The sequence below is a fragment of the Rattus norvegicus genome, chromosome 12 (genome assembly GCF_036323735.1).
Source record: "Rattus norvegicus strain BN/NHsdMcwi chromosome 12, GRCr8, whole genome shotgun sequence".
In the NCBI taxonomy this organism is placed as follows: Eukaryota; Metazoa; Chordata; class Mammalia; order Rodentia; family Muridae; genus Rattus; species Rattus norvegicus.
In genome coordinates this window covers 24,643,675-24,662,153 of record NC_086030.1, presented here as the reverse complement: position 1 = coordinate 24,662,153, position 18,479 = coordinate 24,643,675, and the positions used below count along the sequence as shown (strand labels likewise).

Genomic DNA, 18,479 nt, shown 5'->3' with positions numbered 1-18,479 from the left:
CCCAATCCCACTCTCCACTTCCTAAGTGCTGGGATTGTAAGTGTTGGAGACCACGTCTCTGGCTATACAGTGCTAGGGGTTAACCTGGGGCTTCATGCATAGGACACGAACACTTTACCAACTGAGTTATATCCCAGCCACTCCAGAGGAATGACTCTTGAGGTTGACCTCTGGTCTCCACACAAGTATGTACACACACACACACACACAGGGTGGGGACACAAGAAGCCTATATAAGTGTACTTCTCATTGCAATAGATGCCGTCCAGTCGGACACTTGATGGATTAGGGAGAATGATTCAGGATGTTAGCAGTGGGCAAGGAAGAGAACTGGTCATGGGAACAGTGAAATTTATTATGTTTACACTAGAAAAACAGATCTTAAACCTATCATAAGAAGGTCACTGACATTTCCTGAAAAGGACAAGCAGGAACTGTTAGCAGTTGTAAACACAGAGGCGTTTCCTTGTGAGGGGAGGGGGGAGGGGGAGGAGGGGGGGGGGGACTCAGGCTGGCATCGGACTACACGGAACAGCAGACTCACCGTTGGCCTGAGTGTGGACAGGAGGGGTGTTTTGGGAGGGGAGGATGAAGGAAGGCTGGGAAGTGATTGGAAAACATGGGACCTGAATGCATCTGAGGGAACAGGATGTTTCTGTGGCACAGGACAGAGAGCACAGCTCTGACCTTGATGTCTGGGAACTGGATTATGAATAACTACAGTCAGTCTGGGGGGGCAGGGAGAACACTCGGCAAGGAGGCTGCAGCCCAGGAAGAGGGCCGACTTGAAGGGCCTATGAGTCAGACGATGTCTCTCTCTGAATCACACGGAGGTTACTGCTGGCTAGGAACACAGATGTAGAAACCCTCTCCTGCCAGCAGCTGAAGAGTGGCCTAGGTGTTTTGCCTTTAGTTGGGTCCAGTCCAGGGTCATGTGAGTCCCAGGGTCATGTGACGGGCCAGATGTGACTCACTGGCCTGGAATGAAACAGACCCAACCCTCTGGGCTCACACCCAGTGTCCCCAACAAAACTCAGGTCCTTCCCCATAACACCCCCAAATGGGAAGGAGTTACTGCCCTTGTGTGATGGCAAACCCATACCAGACAGACTCAGAGATTAGATTTACTTGCCCAGCCTGAATAGGGCAATCATTTTAAATGAACTTAAGTTGGTTTACTAATGTGTGTGTGGTGTGTGCATACATACATGCCTGTGGGGAGGTCGGAGAAAGACATTAGAGTTCTGGTCTATCGTTCGCTGCCTTATTCCCAAGGCTGAAGCTGGAGCGAGGCTGGTAGCCAGCAGATCCCAGCAATACCCCTGCCTCCCTCTCCCACACTGCTACTGTTACATGTACGTGCCTAGCTTTTTACATGGGTGCTGGGGATCTGAACTCAGAGCTGTTTGTTACCCACTGAACATCTTTGAAGCCCTAGGAGGAAACCATGGAAGGCAAATGGATTACTGTGGCTTAAGTCTTTTTTTTTTTTCTTTTTTCCCTTTTTTTCCGGAGCTGGGGACCGAACCCAGGGCCTTGCGCTTCCTAGGCAAGCGCTCTACCACTGAGCTAAATCCCCAACCCCCGTGGCTTAAGTCTTAAGCAAGTGTTTCACTTACATTCATTCCTCTCCCTTCCTACTTTTCTTTTCTTTTTTTCTTTTTTTCTCTTTTCCGGAGCTGAGGACCGAACCCAGGGCCTTGCGCTTGCTAGGGAAGCGCTCTACCACTGAGCTAAATCCCCAACCCCTCCTTCCTACTTCTTGCTGAAACATGTAGCCTAGGCTAGACCTTGAGCTTGCTCTATAGCAGAGGATGGTGCTGGAGTCTTCTGCCTCCACCTCCCCGATGCTGGTGCACCCTTGGTGGCCCATGCCCAATTTATGAGATCCTCGTGACCAGCCTCTGGGCTTCCTGCCTGCTAGCAAGCACCCTACCAACTTCATCCCTAACTTACTTATCTATCTCTTTCTTTCTCTCTTTCTCTCTTTCTTTCTTCCTTCCTTCCTCTCTTTCTCTCTTTCTTCTTTTTCTTCCTTCCTTTTCTTTCCTTCCTTTCTTCTTAAAACTACAATCCTATTATCGTCCAAAATACTCTCAGGTCCTCTGCAAAGGCAACTTCTTGCATGTACAGCCAGTCAGTGTTCCCAGGCCTCTTGCTGGCCCTCTCTCCTCCCTTTTGATTTTATTAAACACGTAACTATCTCCACTTTGCCACACCTCACCGCCGTCAAGCTGGCCTATATTTTGGCTTCTATCTTGATCCATGGAAGCATCAAACCCGCTGAGAGGCTGAGATAAGAAGGTTCTGTCAGGTCAACAGTGGAAAAAAACCAGTTCCACCCAGCAGCTAACTCCTGCCATCGGTGCCAAACTAAAACTTGGGAAGTCCTTTCCTCTGAACGCTTGTGTTCGGATCCATACAACCTGGATTTGGGTTTCTTCCCTGCTAGAAGCCCCACTCTGCTCCTTGTGGTCAAGGGATAGATAGCTAAACCCACTTAGCTCTTTCCTAACAAATAAATAAAAACCCCGTCCCATTGATTTAGATAGTGTGTGCCACGGCACACATGAGACAACAGGCAGGAGTCACTTCTCTCTTTCTGAGTGTCCTGGGGATTGAACTCAGGTCGTCAGGCTTGGGAGCAGACACCTTTACCCATTGAGCTGGCTTCTTTGACTCACACAGGAAGTCCCAAGTCAGGTTCCTGAGTCACCCTGCTCCACAGTCAATTTCACTAATTTAAAAAACTCTGACATAAATTCTGTTTCAATCCACTTCACTCCTTGCTCAACTGTGAAGACGAACAACACTCCCATTGTGCAGAGCCAGGCATGCACCTGGCAACCCTGCTAGCTCCTCTTCCTGACACTCTCAAGCCCTTAGCATTTCCCCTCCTTGTTTCTCTTTGTCACCTGTTTCTTTTTCCCACCTCCTCAGTGCCAGGATTGCAGGGGTGTGCCACCTTCCCCAGCTTCTTCTGTTTTCTTTGTTCTGTTTTTAAAAGATTGCATTTATTTATTAGATAGCAAGCACCTTTGCACACTGGCCCACCTCATAGCCTCCCTTATTATCTGTGCGTCTCTGGGGGTAGGGGAGGGGGCACACGTCACAGAGTGCTTGTGGAGGTCAAAGGACAACTTTGGGGGTGGGTCTCCTTCCTCCTTAGAGAGACTAGGGGTTAAAGTCAGGACCTCAGGCTTGGTGGTAGGACCTCATGAGCCATCTTACTAGTCTTTCGTTTACTTTTTGAGATCGGCTCTAGGTAGCCCAGGCTAGCCTTGAGGTTACAAGTCATCTAGTCTCTGTGTTAGGACTTCAGACCACCATGCCTGACTTCTTTTCACCTTCTTCTTCATCCTTTATTTATTTCATTTTTTAATTTTATATACATGAGTATACTGTAGCTATCTTCAGATACACCAGAAGAGGGCATCGGATCCCATTACAGATGGTTGTGAGCCACCATGTGGTTGCTGGGAATTGAACTCAGGACCTCTGGAAGAGCAGTCAGTGCTCTTAACCACTGAGCCATCTCTCCAGCCTCCTTAGAGGCTTTTCCGCTTGTTCCTGGGCATCTAATATAAAACGAATAAACACAGCAGGGGCTTTTGGGATGGCAAAGTGATTGATTACCTCAGTAAGCATGAAGACCTGAGTTTGGTGTCCTGAACAAAAGCCAGGCCACCAAGCACAATGGCACACATGTCTTTAATCCTAGCACTCAGGAGGCAGAGGCAGGCAGACGGATCTCTGAGTTGGAGGCCAGCCTGGTCTACAGAGCTAGCTCCAGGACAGCCAGGACTACGCAGTGTCTCAAAAGCAGAGCAGAGCAGAGCAGAGCAGAGCAGAGCACAGCACAGCAGAGCACAGCAAATCAAAGCAGAACACAGCACCCAGCAGGTAGAGAATGCCTGAGGAACAAGATGAGCGCATGGCAGCCACACCCCCACGCACAGCCGCACACATAAGGCTGAATCAATAAGTAAATGAGCCTGTGCCATCTACCTCTGCCCAGTAAAGGTGCCCATGAGAGACCAGGGAGGAGAGAACAAAGGGAAGTAAACAGGGCAAGGTACATGTGTACTTTCCAATTCAAACAGACGGAAAAGTACTGGACTGTGGGACAGACAGCCGATTCTACCTTCCTTCCTCCGAGACGATGGGGGAGCTTCACCAAGGACCCCTTCTAACCAGTCAGGCGAGGAAACTGAGGCACATGTTACTCAGGGGCTGCTTTCAAAGGAAGAGCTTCCAGTACGCCTCTCTGTAGACACCCACCTGGAGAGCTCCCAAGTTAAGTCGGACTGCCATGGTCAGAGGAAAGCTGGCAGGAGTAAAAGGCGCTCACTGCTGCGATCTGAAGCATTAAACAGAGACCCGACAGCCAGGGCACAGAGGCATGGCCTCCTTCGGTGAACAAAAAGGAAATGTAGCATTTCTCCTTCTACATGGTGGCTTATCCCACAGGGGCTTTGAAGAAAGCCTGAATAAGGACGCACACTTAAGGAGTCAGGGACAGGGCTATGTCTGTACAGTGTCCGCTGAGCAAGCCCAAGACCTGAGTTCGTACCCAGAATCCATGGGAAGAAAGCTGGATGCGGTGGCCTGTCACAGTAATTTCCACACCAGGCATGGAGACGGAGATAGAGGACTCCCATTTCCACCTCCAACAGGGAGCCTAGCTTCATCAGTAGGTTCCCGGCCGGCTGAGAGACCCTACACCCCAAAAACCAAGGTGGGTGGCCCCTGACACACAGGGTTATCCCCTGGCCCCCACATGTTTGTGTGACACATATATTTAGAGGCTGCCCTTGACCTCTATCCCCCTGCCCAAGCCTCAGGAGTTCTGGCTTGCATGTGCGTGCCACCATACCAGCCGGAGAGGTGCTTTTTTAGTAACAAGTTTTACCGCACTTTAAGCATCAGAAGGCAGGCATCTCATCCTATAGGAGAGTTAGAATTGTAATCACACAATACATAGGGAGCTGGAGGCCAGCCTGGGCTACAGGAAACCATTGTCAGACCAGCAGATCCAGCATTTGTGAGGGAGAAAGCCAGTCTTGGTTATATAGGGGGAGGCTGAGGCTAGCCTGGGCTACATAAGACCCTGTCTCAAAAACAATACAAGGGCTGGTGAGATGGCTTGGCAGGTCAAGGGGAAGGTGCTTGCTGCCAAGCCTGATGACCTGAATTGGATCCTCTGGATCCAATGCCTACAAGTTGTCCTCTGACCTCTGCACACACCTGTGCTCACACAAGTAAATAAATACCGGCATCTAAAAAACATTAAAAGTTATGTGTGTACGTTGGGGGACCTAAATCCTGGTTAAAGAAATTAGTTATTAAGGGGCTGAGGTTATACCTCACTGGTAGAGCGCTCGCCTCATTTGTATGAGGCTCATGGTTCAAACCGCCAGAGAAAGAAAGAAAGAAGTTAGGTATCTGAGGAAAACAAAGTGATCAAAACCAGATCAAATTTGTCAACTACATTTGTGGCAGCCCACACCCAAATACATGCAAACTCAGAAATGGTATGAACTAGCAGCCAAGCTCAGGCCCTCACATGGACATGCCAAGTTACTGCTACAGCTGAGTAAAGACCTCATTAAATAAGAAAGTGTGATCCCAGCACTCAGGAGGCAGAGGAGGGTGGATCTCTGTAAGTTCAAGGCCAGCCTGGTCTACAGAGCAAGTTCCAGGGCTACACAGAGAAACCCTGTCTTAGAGAGAGAGGAGGGAGGAAGGGCGGGAGGAAGGGAGGGAGGGAAGGAGGGAGGGAGGGAGGGAGTGGAACATATAAGCTCATACATGTAGGGGAAGGTTTAGGATGCCTGTGTGCTAATGTGAAATGTAGAATTCTGGCCAATGAGATGGCTCCGAGCGTAAAGAGAGATACCTGTAGTAAGTATGAACTCAGGGACCACATGGAACAGGGAGAGAATGACTTCCGTCAAGCTGCCCTTTGACCTCCACATGGGCACCTGGCATATGCATGTGCACACACACACACACACACACACACACACACTTAAACAAACACATACATATATACACACATACACACATATACACATACACACATACACGCATACATATACATATACACACATACACACATGCATGCACACACTATGTATAAAAATAAATAAATACAATTTGATATGCTTTCCCCTGGAACAGCCTATTGGTTCTACCGCATCAGCCAGCCAGGCCAGCTGGGAACCCTGGCGGTTCTGCACGCTGTCCCCAGAAGACTCCCTCTCTCTAAAAGGCAGCCACGTTTATAACACAGTTAACAGAAAAATGGCCTTTAAGATAAAGTGCATCCTGTTGTTTCCTCTCTCCGACTGGGGTGCTAAAGGTGGTGTTCGAGAACTTCCCTTCAGTCTGCTCCTCAGAGGGTTGGGGGCGTGGCCTAGCTGGTAGAGTTGCCTCCTGGCACGCAAGAAGCCTTAAGTTCAATTCCTGTGAACTAGGAACGGTAATGTAGTGTGTGTCCGCAATCCCAGCACCTGAGAGGTAGAGGCAGGGGGATTAGAAACTCAAGGCCACCTTTGTCTGCATAGCTAGTCTGAGGCCAGCCCGGGCTACATGAAAGTCTGTCTCAAAGGGAAAAGAAAAGCTGATGGTTGAGCAGCGGAGAGTGCTGGCTGTTCTTCCACGGGACTCAGGTTTGATCCCCAGCACTCCGTGGAGGCTCACAACCTCTGTGTCTCCAGTTCCACTGGACCCCAGGTCCTTCTCCAGTCTCTGGGGGCCCTGAATGTGCACAGTACCCAAATATACATGGAGGAAAAACATCTATACACATAATAAAATAAAAATTAATATACGCTCTTCTTAGCTGGATGGAGGTGGTATGCACCTTTAATCCCAGCACTTGGGAAGCTGAGGCAGGTGCATCTCTGAGTTTGAGGCCAGCCTGGTCTACAGAGTGAGTTCCAGGATGGCCAGGAAAAAAGCAACCAAAAAAAAAAGAAAAGCTTTTCATTTTAACAAAGACTACATTTTTTTTACATTTAATTTGTGCTGTGTGTAGTTAACATGGACACACACACCTGTGATGGCATTTACAGAGGCCACAGGTGGGTGCTGGGTGTGCTGATCTATCAATCTCCATCTTGTTCCCTGGAGATAAGGTCTCTCACTGGAGCCAGCAACCTCCACCTGCCCCCTGCACTGCTCCTGTCCTGTCCCCTCCTCTCTTCCCCCGAAGCACTGGGGATACTGACACACGTGGAACCATCCGTAACCCTGCCTGGCCTGGTACTCCCTACGTAGACCAGGCTGGCCTGGAATTTGTAGAGATCCACCTGCCTCAGCCTCCTCAGTGCTGGGACTGAAGGCGTTCACCACCGCGCCCAATAGACCGTGGGGATTTGAACTCGGGTCGTCCTGCTTCGTGGGTGCACTTGACATAGCTGGAGTCTACTGGGAAGAGAGACCATCAACTGAGGAGCTGCCTCCCCAGACTGGCCTGTGGTAGTCTTCTGTGGGAGCATCTCTTGATTAACGATTGACGTGGGGAGGCCCGGCCCACCCTGCGTGCTGCATCCCAGGGCAAGTGGTCCAGGAGTGCAGGAGGAAGGTAGCTGAGTAACCCAGGGAGAGCACCGGTGAACGGCACTCCTCCATGGCCTCTGCTCTCATTCCTGCCTCGACTTCCCTTCGTGAGGCGCTGTGATTGGGACATGTAAGTCAAACACAGCCTTTCCTCCCCAGGTTACTTTTGGTCGTGGTGCTTTAACCATAGCAACAGAAAACAGACTACGACAAGGCAAGTGGGTTGAGCGGCTGAGCAGTCTCTCCAGCTCCCTTCTTTACGTCATACCTTAATTATATGCTCACACAGCCGTGAACAACACACCGGGCTCTGCTGCACTGATGAGACTCATTACACAAACACACTACTACTCATCCACCTACAAGCTGCACTTGAGGGAAGCTACTGAGCGGTTACCGCTGTATCTCCATTGCCGAAGGGAGTGGCTGGGGCCTCAGTTATTCAGGTGAAATCTGTCAACTACCAAAGAAATAAATACGCAGGCTGTTGGCTTATTACTGTTTCTCCCTAACCGTCACCACACATTCCTGATGTACGGGCGATCAACTTTATGGACTTCGAGAAAATTCAACCTAATCATTCATTTATTACTCTGTGAGTGTCTACTCAAGCCACACCAGGAGTATGGGGGGGTCAGAGGACAACCTTTTGGAATCAGTCTTTTCCTTCCACCAAGTGGGTCCCGGGGATTGAACTCAGGTTGTCGGCCTTGGCAGCAATCGCCTTTACCCACTGAGCCATCTAGACATCCTGCTGCAGGTTGAGTTCTCCTACTTAACCCCATGGGAACAGACGATCCTCAGCTTGAGTGTGTGCACGTGTGCCGCATGTATGCCTGGTGTGTCCTCAGAAGCCAGAAGAGGGCATCAGATCTCCTAGAACTGTAGTTACAGGTTGTCCTGAGCTACAGTGTGGCTGCTGAGAACTGAACCCTGGTTGGTCCTCTGCAAAAACTATCAAATACTGAGTTATCCTCCAGCCTTTAGTCATTTGTTTATGTGTGTGCGCGTGCATGTGTGTCTATGCACACGCACACAAGCGTGTGCAGAACATGTGTGCTACACTGCTCCCATGAGGATCAGAGGACTCGAAGGAGTCTTTCCTTCTACCACATGGGTCTAGGGAAGCAAGCAAGCACCCTTAACCAGAGTCATCTCCCCAGTCCAGGTTTGTGCCTTTCCATTAGCGAGACCAACAGCTGTGACGGTGACCTCCAGGGAGAGCTCTAGGAGTCTACAAATTGCGCACCGATATGGAAGCAGTTAACTTTTCCAGCAGGAGAAACCAGGTTTTTAATATGGCCTAGATCCCTCGTCCTCCCTTCTGTTCCGGCTGGGGGATATTCATTATAGAAGACAAAGGTTATCGGGGGATACTTGAAACCAAACCTAGAAAATGGTCACACTGTCAGCACTTCCTGCTAATGCCGAGCTTTATCTCATCAAAGCCTTAAAAACAGTTTTCTTAAAGCTCAGCAGTGTAGAGCACTCCTTCCATTCCAGCACTGGGGAGGCAGAGGCTCAGATCACTAAGTCTGAAGCTATCCTGGTCTGCGCGGCCAGTTCTAGGACAGCCCAGGCTGCATACTGAGACCTTGACCCCCACTGAGTTTTTAAAATTACATTTATTTATTGTCTCTGTATATACACCGGTGCTGCAGCCTGTGTGCAGAAGTTAGAGAACAACTTGGGGGATCAACACTTCCTTCCACCGGGTGGGAACTGAACTTAGGTCATCAGGCTTGGCAGTGAGTGCTTTTACCAACTGAGCCATATCCCTCACCCTATCTGTCTTAAAAACAACGTCTCCTATATCACAGCTGACCCCAGACTCACGAAGTAGCTGAAGGTGACCTTAAAAAAGGTTGTATTTTTGTTTGTTTGGTTTTTATCATTACCCACTGGGGTCTGGCTTTATTGTTACTGTTTTGTTTGACTTTATTTTTAGATTACATGCATGAGTGTTTCGTCTGTAAGTCTGCACCCCATGCATGCCTAGTGTTTTTGCACACCAGAAGATGTTGATTCCCTTTGAACAGGAGTTACAGACGATTGTGGGCTCCTTTGTGAGTGCTGGGAACTGAACCTGGCTTTTCAGCAAAAGCAAGAAGTACTTTTAAGTGCTGAGCCATCTCTCTGGCCCTGGCCCTCCCTCAGTTCATTATCTTTCACACCATCGGCACTAGCCGTTAGAACACACGCCCAGCTTTCCTGACAGTTTCCCCGCTAGGACCTAGCTCTGAGAGATCATTAAGGCTCCTCTTCACTTCTATCTATCCATCTAATTTCATTTTCCAGACTGGGGGGTGGGGGCATGGCTCAGTAGTAGAGTACTTGCCCATCATGTGCAAGGCCCTGAGTTCAAGCCTAAGTAACAGAGAAACAATACAGATTTCCCTTTTCATAATATTTCAAGATGTATGCTTTCCTTTTTATTAGGTGCTACACCAAATGGGGATATCCATGTGTACATATGTTAACATGTGTGTGAGTGTGCATGCAGAGGCATCCATGTGTGCATATGTTTACATGTGTGTGCATGCAGCGGCATCCATATGTACATATGTTCACATGTGTGTGAGTGTGTGTATGCAGAGGCATCTGTGTGTATATATATTCACATGTGTGTGCATGCAGAGGCATCCATGTGTACATATGTTCACATGTGTGTATGTGTATGCAGAAGCATCTATGTGTATATGTGTTCACATGTGTATGCATACAGAGGCATCCATGTGTTTGTGTGTTCACATGTGTGTGAGTGTATGTGCATGCAGAGGCTGGCTGACACTGGGTGCCTTCCTTGATTGTTCTCCACCTATTATACATTGAGGCGAGGTCTCCCTTCTGAGCCAGAGCCTCTCAGGTGCTAGGCTCACAAGCAAGCCCCCTCGTTCTCCTGCCATTTACCTGGGTTCTGTGACCTGAAGCTCAGGCTTTCACAGCAAGAACTTTATCACTGAGCCATCCCTCAGGCTCATACACTGTCCTCCACGCATGCATGGGCATGTATATGGTTTAGCCATATAAGCCAGGCCAGCCTTGAACTCATCACTGTCCTGCGTTAGTCTCCCTGGGTTGAGATCATGTACATGGTGGCCCATGTCTAGCCACAATGGTTTTTACTTTGACCCAAGTCACTTTCAATATCATATAGAAGGGAGGCTGGGAACATGGGGCTGGGGGGCTGGGGCTACAGCTCAAAGTGCACCCCAACCCTAGCAATCCTAAAAGCCTGGGTTGGACCCCAGCACCTCACAAAGCAGGGTAGTGGTACACACCTGTAATCCCAGAGCTTAGGAGATGAAAGCAAAAGGAACCAAAGTTTAAGGCCATCCTTAGCTACATAGTCAAGGCTAGCCTGGACTACATGAGACCCTGTCTCAAACAACAACAGTAGAACTGCAGAAATTTTAAGAAGATGATGACAATGTAGTAGAGACATTGTTCCAAACTGTCTCCTAGGACACCAGGATCCTCACTTCTGGTCTCCCCACAGTCATAACTCATACTAAATGACAAACGCTGGAAACAGAACCCTCCATATGGCGCTGGATAAATTACTAAACCTCTTTCTGCTTTTGATCTCCCATCTGTCACATAAGAACAATATTCCTTATTTTATTTTTGTTTTTTCAGGCTGGTATGCATATAAGGACAGGAGAGCTTTCCTTATAATAAAATAAAATAAAATAAAATAGCAGCATATAAAATACTAGAAAACCAGGCAAAATGAGTCCCTAAGGAAACCAAAGACCTCCTATCCAATTTTAGTCCAATAATTCCTAGGGAGAAGGAGCTTACTAAATACCAGAAATCTGGGGTGTGACTTGGAAGTGACTAGGGCTGTAAACAGGATCCGAGCTGAAGGTAGCATTGTGGATTTTACAACCAAGCCTCTGCCCCCCCAAATTTACAGTTTACCAGATAAGACTGGGTACACTCAGGAATGACCCCAAAGCATGGCTGTAATCCCAGCCATTATACAGGTGGAGGCGGGAGGATTCTGAGTTCCAAAGCCAGCCCTAGCTACATCGTGAATTAAAAGTCAGCCTGGACTGTATGAGACCCCGTCTCAAGACAAATTTAAAAAGTGACCTGGTGAGCTGGCTCAGCAAATATGGGAGCTTACAGGCATGCCGGTTGGCTGAGTTGGATCCCCAGGACCCACGTAGTGGAGGGAAATCGCTGATTCCTACAAGTTATCCTCTGATAGCCACACAAACCATGCCCCTACAGTACAAAATAAAGAAATCAAATGTAACTTTAACGGGGGCGGAGGACGCAACGGGGAAAAGAAAAGAATATCCCATTCCGATCCTCATCTCTTCGGGAAAGTTAAGCTGTCCGCCAGGATAACCCGTTGGCTCTCTGCCCTTAGTACATTTCGTAAGTCGTCTACCCTCTAGCTAGCATTCCAGAGGCTGAAAGATTAGGATCTGCACATGATCCTTGGCTTCATACCTGCCACTCTAGGCTGTCAGCCTGGGCTAACGCGCAGAGCATTTTCCATTCCCTTCTACATCGTACAGCTGGAGCACACAAGCCAGAACAGGGTACTTTTGTCTTAGGCTCGACTTTCCTATTTCGTTCCCTTCTCTCTCCACCCCCGCCTCTCCGCTCCCCTTCTTCTTTCTGGTGGAGCGGAGAGGGTCTCAAGTAGCACAGGTTGGCCTTGAACTCCTCATCCACCTGCCCCTCAGTGCTGGGATTACAAGCGGTTTTATGCAGTGCTGTGGATGGAAACTCAGGGCGCTGAGCGTGCTAGGCAAACACTCTACCAACCGAGAAACAATGCAACCCCAGTTAAAGTTCCCTTTAAAGGTCTATGTCAATTTCTGGCCCTTTAAGTCCCTCCCCCACCCCACCCCAGTTCCTTTCAATTCTCCACACTTTCTCTCTCCCCACCTGCAATTCGCCTTCGCCTCCCTCAGGGAGTTTCTCCAATCCTCTCCTCGTGTCCTTCTGCAGCCCCCACCTTTCCCTCCGCAGCGCGACTCCAGTCTCGCCTTCGGTCCCCTTGCGCTATTTCCTTCTCCCCCATGACACACCTCTGCAGCAGGCGACCTTCTACAGCCACGTCCATTGCCGGGGCTACCCTTCTGACCTCCGGGATCGCCCCGAGCTCCTGCAGATTCACCTCACCCCAACCAAACCCAGTTTCCCCCCCGGATCCACTCACAGGAGGCCGGAGCAGGTGGTGCAGACGAAGCTGCCCACGGTGATGTCCACATACGTGACCCCGCGCTGGGCGCACTCGAAACAGTGACGGTTCCCGGCCTGGCTGCAGCCGCCCAGCTCCCGCACTCGGCGGCACCACACCTCCGAAGCCGCTTCAGCCTCCGCTTTGCTCCCTGCGACTCCGCCACCCGGGCCCGGGCCCTTCTTAGCCGCCATCACCATCTCTCCTCCAGGTTCCCCTGCAAGTCAGCGGTAGCTCTCCTTTAACCGCTAGCTGCCTTTCCCGCCTCCGCCACCTTCGCACGCCCGGCAACCCTGACACCAGCTCCTGCAGCCCGGACCACGACCAGGAGACACTCTGCCGCCCCCTTCCTCGTCTTGTTCTGCACACTGATTGGCTAGTCTCCCCCCACCTCCTCGCTCTGATTGGTTCGATTCGGGACGGCCTTCGGTTGCCGGAGCCTTCAGAGCCACGCCCCACTGCCGCCCAGCCTCCTGCCTATTCCATTGGTTCACAAAGACCCCCACCATGCAAGTACAGTGCGTGCCATCCTCCTTGTTCCCGCCCCCTCTCGCCACGGACTCCTATGCTGACTCTGATTGGTTGTTAAGGTTGCAAAATTAGCGTGCGAGAGAAAGGAGGTGTTCGGCGCGTGCGTAGTGCTCATCCTCCGGATTGATACTAATTCCCGCCAAATTTCAAAGGCTTGTTCCAGGCTGATCCAGGAAACAAGCAAATCAGAAAGAAATTGCCCTAGGAGGGGGTAGAGAAGAAAGGGAAAGCTAGAGAAGGGGAGTGCTTTATAAAAGATATTTTATTTTATCAAAGTTATAGAAGGAGCCCCCACTTTAGAGTCAAGTTAAAAACCTGAGGTAGGATACAGAAGAAATGACTAAGAAATGAAGAGCGTTTGTCACCAACTTTCACCCTTCACAATCTGAGCTTGATACACACACACACACACACACACACACACACACACACACACACACACACACCCCAGCACACAAATAAATATATGTAAGAAATATTCAAGAAAACATGTTGAAGTGGATCACAGAACTGGTTTGTGGGCTCAGTCAGAATTTGAATCTGAGTCTTTTGATTTTAAAAACTCTGGTCTGTGGCCAGGAATGTGTCTCAGCTGGTAGAGTCCGTGGCACGCACTAAGCTCTGGGTTCAATCCCTCAGAGTGGTGGCACAGGCCTGTAATTCCAGCATTCGGGAAGTGGAGGTAGGCGTATCAGTGGTTCAAGGCCATCCTCAGTCACTGCCTGGAAAAGGAAAGGTGAAAGTGAGCAGGTTTAGGGATGCTGACAACCATAAATTGTGAGTTTGGTTTCAGATGTGTCAATGGGATTCGGGCTGATGAAACAGGTGGGAGGTATAGATCTGATTCCAAAGGGACAGGTTTCAAGTCGTCAGTCCATAGGAGCCCGTGGAGTAGATGAGGTTGCTTAAATGTTACATAAATGTGAAGACTAGAAAGTTCACGGCTGGGAAATGGCTTGCCGTGAATTGCTTGCCGTGCAAACTTGAGGACCTGAGTTTGATCCCCGGGACCCACATTAAAGCAAGTGTGCACTTGGAATCCTAAAACTAGGGGGGCAGAAACAGGAGGACCCCTGGGGCTTGATGGCCAGCCAGACTAGCCAGATTAGTGAGCTATGGGCCACCGAGAGATACTTGCTCATAAAAAGAAGAAATAAGGTTAAAATGTTTGAGGAAAATACCTGGTGTTGGCCTCTGGGTTCTAAGTACATGTGGCTACACACACACACACACACACACACACACACACACACACACACACACACACAGAGAGAGAGAGAGAGAGAGAGAGAGAGAGAGAGAGAGAGAGAGGCTGTGTGAGAGGGTATCTTCCATAGTGGGTGCTGGATCAGTAGGTGGGAACAGTATTTGACCCCCAGAATACATATTCCATACAGACATACAGAAGGAACTCTAGATGTGAGGACAGACTATTCCAATAGAGACTATTCCAAGTCTCCAATCCTCACAGCCGGAACGCAGGTGATGAACGGAAGTGATGTCAAGCCCGGTGCAGACATACAGGGAACCATTTTAGTTCGTTTCAAACATTGTTGCATGCTATGGTTGCACATGCCTGGAATCCCAAGCAGGTGCATCTCTGTGAGTTCTAGGCCAGAGTTCAGCATTCAGCATTTCCCTATATGCTGCCCATTTCATGCATTCATGCACTGCTTCTCTCTCTCTCTCTCTCTCTCTCTCTCTCTCTCTCTCTCTCTTTTTTCGGAGCTGAGGACCGAACCCAGGGCCTTGTGCTTGCTAGGCAAGCGCTCTACCACTGAGCTAAATCCCCAACCCTGCACTGCTTCTCTTTAGCCAGTGGTTAGTTCTTCACCTCTTAGAATGCTACCCACCACCAATAGCAAGTGGACGAATGAATTGGGAGTGGGAGGACCACTGGACTCTGGTAGCTTTCAGTCCATTCTTTTGCTACAGGGTGTGGTCTGTGAGAGCAGCCAAAGGGTGCTTGCCCATCCTGTCTCTACTCCACCCACCCAGGCCATATCAGGGAGCAACAACACTGTTTCCCCCTCATAATCAGTGTGAGCACAGGCAGCCCGGGGACACTCTTCTGCTTGGTGGCTTTCCTGGTAAGAGCCCTTTGCTCTTGGGGAGTTAAGTCTACAGAACCCGAGTGATTAGAGGGGTGGAAAGCAAACTTTTTTTCCAAAGAATATCATAGTGGGGTCTGGAGAGATGCCTCAGCAGTTAGGGACACTTGCTGCTCCTCCAGAGGGTCCAAGTTTAGTTCCCAGCACTCACATCAGCTAACTCACAACTACCGACTCACAAACACCATTACTCCAGCTCCAAGGGATCAATGACTTCTGACTCAGGCCACTGGCCCACATGTGTGGCACTTCCCCACACACACCAATAATTGGGGGTGGAAGAAACAGTAGTGATAGCCTAGGTTGGTAGCCCGGCCAGTTAAGTGCTCACCGTGCAAGCATGAACTCCATCCCTAGAAATCCCTGTGAAAAAACTACCTGTGGTGGCACATGCTGGTGATATCAGTTCTGGGAAGGAGACAGGCGCATCCCTAGAGCTCACCAGACATAGCTTAATCAGGGAACTCCAGATTTAAACGAGGGACCTTGTCTCAGAAAAAAAGGTGGGGAGGAGCTCGTCACGGCGGCACACACGTTTAATCCCAGCACATGGGAGGCAGAGGCAGGAGATCTCTGTGAGTTTCAGGGCAGCCAGGATTACATAAAGATGCCCTGTCTCCTGCCCCCACCCCCAAAAGCAAATAAACAGAAAGCCAAGGCGGTTAATAATAAGAAAGAAATCAAGGGGCTGAAGAGATGAGTTGGTGGTTAAGAGCCCCAGGCATGGGGTTGGGGATTTAGCTCAGTGGTAGAGCGCTTGCCTAGGAAGCGCAAGGCCCTGGGTTCGGTCCCCAGCTCTGAAAAAAAGAAAAAAAAAAAAAGAGCCCCAGGCATCATACATGTGATACACACAGACATGTGTGCAGTCAAAACACCCATACACGTAGAATAAAATACATCTAAAAATTCTTTAAAAAAAAAACAGCAGATAGTTCCTGAAGCCTACACACACACACACACACACACACACACACACACACACACACACGCACGCACGCTGGAGTAGTAATGGTGAGAGCTTCCCAGACCCCTGCTATTCAATTTCTACCTTGGCTAGGGAAGAATTGACACTTCATCTCAGCCACCAGATCACATACTCCCATCAGCAGGAGAGGTCCAGCCTCCCAGGTGTCGTCTCCTGGATACTGCTAGATCAGTTTTCAGGAACCATTTCATTATTGGCCAGCTGCTTCCGGTGCATCGGAAATATGATAGCAGCCCTTGCCTGGCCAACTGCCTTTCTTCTTCTTTGCTTGTGCACATGTATGTGTGTGTGCACAAGCATTTGCGTGCGTGTATGTGTGTGTGTGTGTGTGTGTGTGTGTGTGTGTGTTCATCTGGATATAGAAGTCAACCTCACGTTGTCCCTCAGGTGTCTCAGTCTGGGATTACAAACTTCGTCACCACACCTGGCTGGGGGAGGTTGAATTTAGGTCCCAATGCTGTACCTTTGTGCCTTATGGACTGGGCTATCTCTCCCATCCATGTCTCCTTTTACCTAGAAGCATGGTGCATGGTTAGAGATACAATCCTGGCTGGGCCACCACCAGGGATTCCAGCAATGAACGTAATAGCCACTGCCATCTCGGTCACTACCTGAGTGAAACCCTCTACAAGGTCAGGCCCCGTTGATCTTTGCTCTTAGGAGTGAGTACAGAGAGCAATTTGCTCCTCACCTAAGGTTCCGGCCACTCTGGGACCACCCAGCTCCACCCCAAGCTGGGGTGTGAATGTTGACAGTGTGTGCAAAAAATGTCCACCATTGTTTTCTCCCCACTGAGGTTTATGGCCTGAAGATTGCTCCCCTCCAGAGACTGCCCCATGTAAGGTTAGCTAATCCTGCCTCCTTGGTCCATCTGTATATCATAAACACTACTCCTGCTCTATCTGTGCACAATAACCCTGCCTCCCCATTCAACTCTGTGTAAACACACTAACCACCAGCGGAAGTGAGGCTTCCCCAGCAGCAATCCCAGACTGCCTGATCCCAGCTTTCTGTGTCTGCCTTTTCTTAATTCCGTCACTGCCCTAGTGAGTCCCATAACCTTGAGCCATGTTGGACACAGATTCACTCTACCAGATATATAATTAAACTATTTAAATTTACTTACTTATTTATAGTCTCTCTATGTAGTCCAGAAACATGCTGTAAAGATTGGTCTGGTCTAGAACTCACAGAGATCTGCCTGCCTCCATTTCTCGAGTACTGGGATTAAAGGCATGCACCACTACTCCCAGGCCAGATTGTTTATTTGTGAGGTAGCTCAGCCTGTACTTAGGCTGGCCCGAAGCTTACTATGCATCCTTAGCTGGCCTTGAACTCTGGCTGGTTCTGCCTCGGTTTCCTAGATGCTTCAACCAAAGGCCTGAGCCACCATGTTTAACTAGAAACAAGGTTTTAAAGAAAAGATTGAAGCATGACATTAACCTTATCGTTGTCATAACTTACTGTATTCTGTCCGTTTCCAGTCTGCAGTACATTCAAGGAGCACAGATGCTGTGTGGGCTCCACCTGGGTCCCAAGAGGGAGGCTGAGACAGTTGATGCTTACAGAGCAAAGTGTATGGAGAGGAGAGGAAGAAGAAAACAGAAATTTGAGAGGGAGCGATAGATGGGGTGAGAAAGAAAAGGAGAAGGGGAAAAAGGAGGGAAAGGAAGGGAAGAAGGAAGGAAGGAAGGGAGGGAGGAGAAAAAGAAGAGGAGAGGGGAAAGATGGTGAAGAGAAGAGAGCAAGAAAGAAGAGAAGGGCAAGCAGGAACCAGAAGAGGAAGGGGGCAAGGGAGAGAGAAGAGGAGCAGGAAGAGAAGAGAGAAGAGAGGACGCTTTGTATTTAACTCCTGAGCCTTCTCTTGCTTGGGTGGTCAGCCGAGTCCCGATTAGCATGTGCGTTGTACAGAAACTGAAGTGCAGATAATGAGTTATGGGAAGTCATGGCTGGGAATAGCTCAGATTCCTAACGGACAGAATACAGAGACTCCTACAGACAGAGGCTGCAGTCCAGCCAAATTAGCTCCAGAGCAAAGGTGACTCGGCCTCCACCGACAAAGTGTAAACGCAAGCTCTGAGGA

At 49.4% G+C, this 18,479-nt stretch overlaps 1 protein-coding gene across 5 annotated transcripts in view; it reads right to left on the bottom strand.

Moving 5' to 3' along the window:
* Agfg2 (ArfGAP with FG repeats 2) overlaps window positions 1–13,146 on the bottom strand; it is a 43,062-nt gene extending 29,916 nt beyond the window's left edge. The window contains exon 1 of one of the 5 annotated variants that reach the window (XM_006249142.5): window positions 12,749–13,146. In XM_006249142.5, coding sequence (XP_006249204.1) covers window positions 12,749–12,969 — 221 coding nt within the window. In that variant the 5' untranslated portion in view covers window positions 12,970–13,146. The remainder of the gene's footprint in view (window positions 1–12,748) is intronic. The other 4 variants (XM_063271280.1, XM_006249141.5, NM_001107131.1 and 1 more) reach the window with 4 other exon arrangements.
* Between the last annotated feature and the right edge of the window lie 5,333 nt (window positions 13,147–18,479).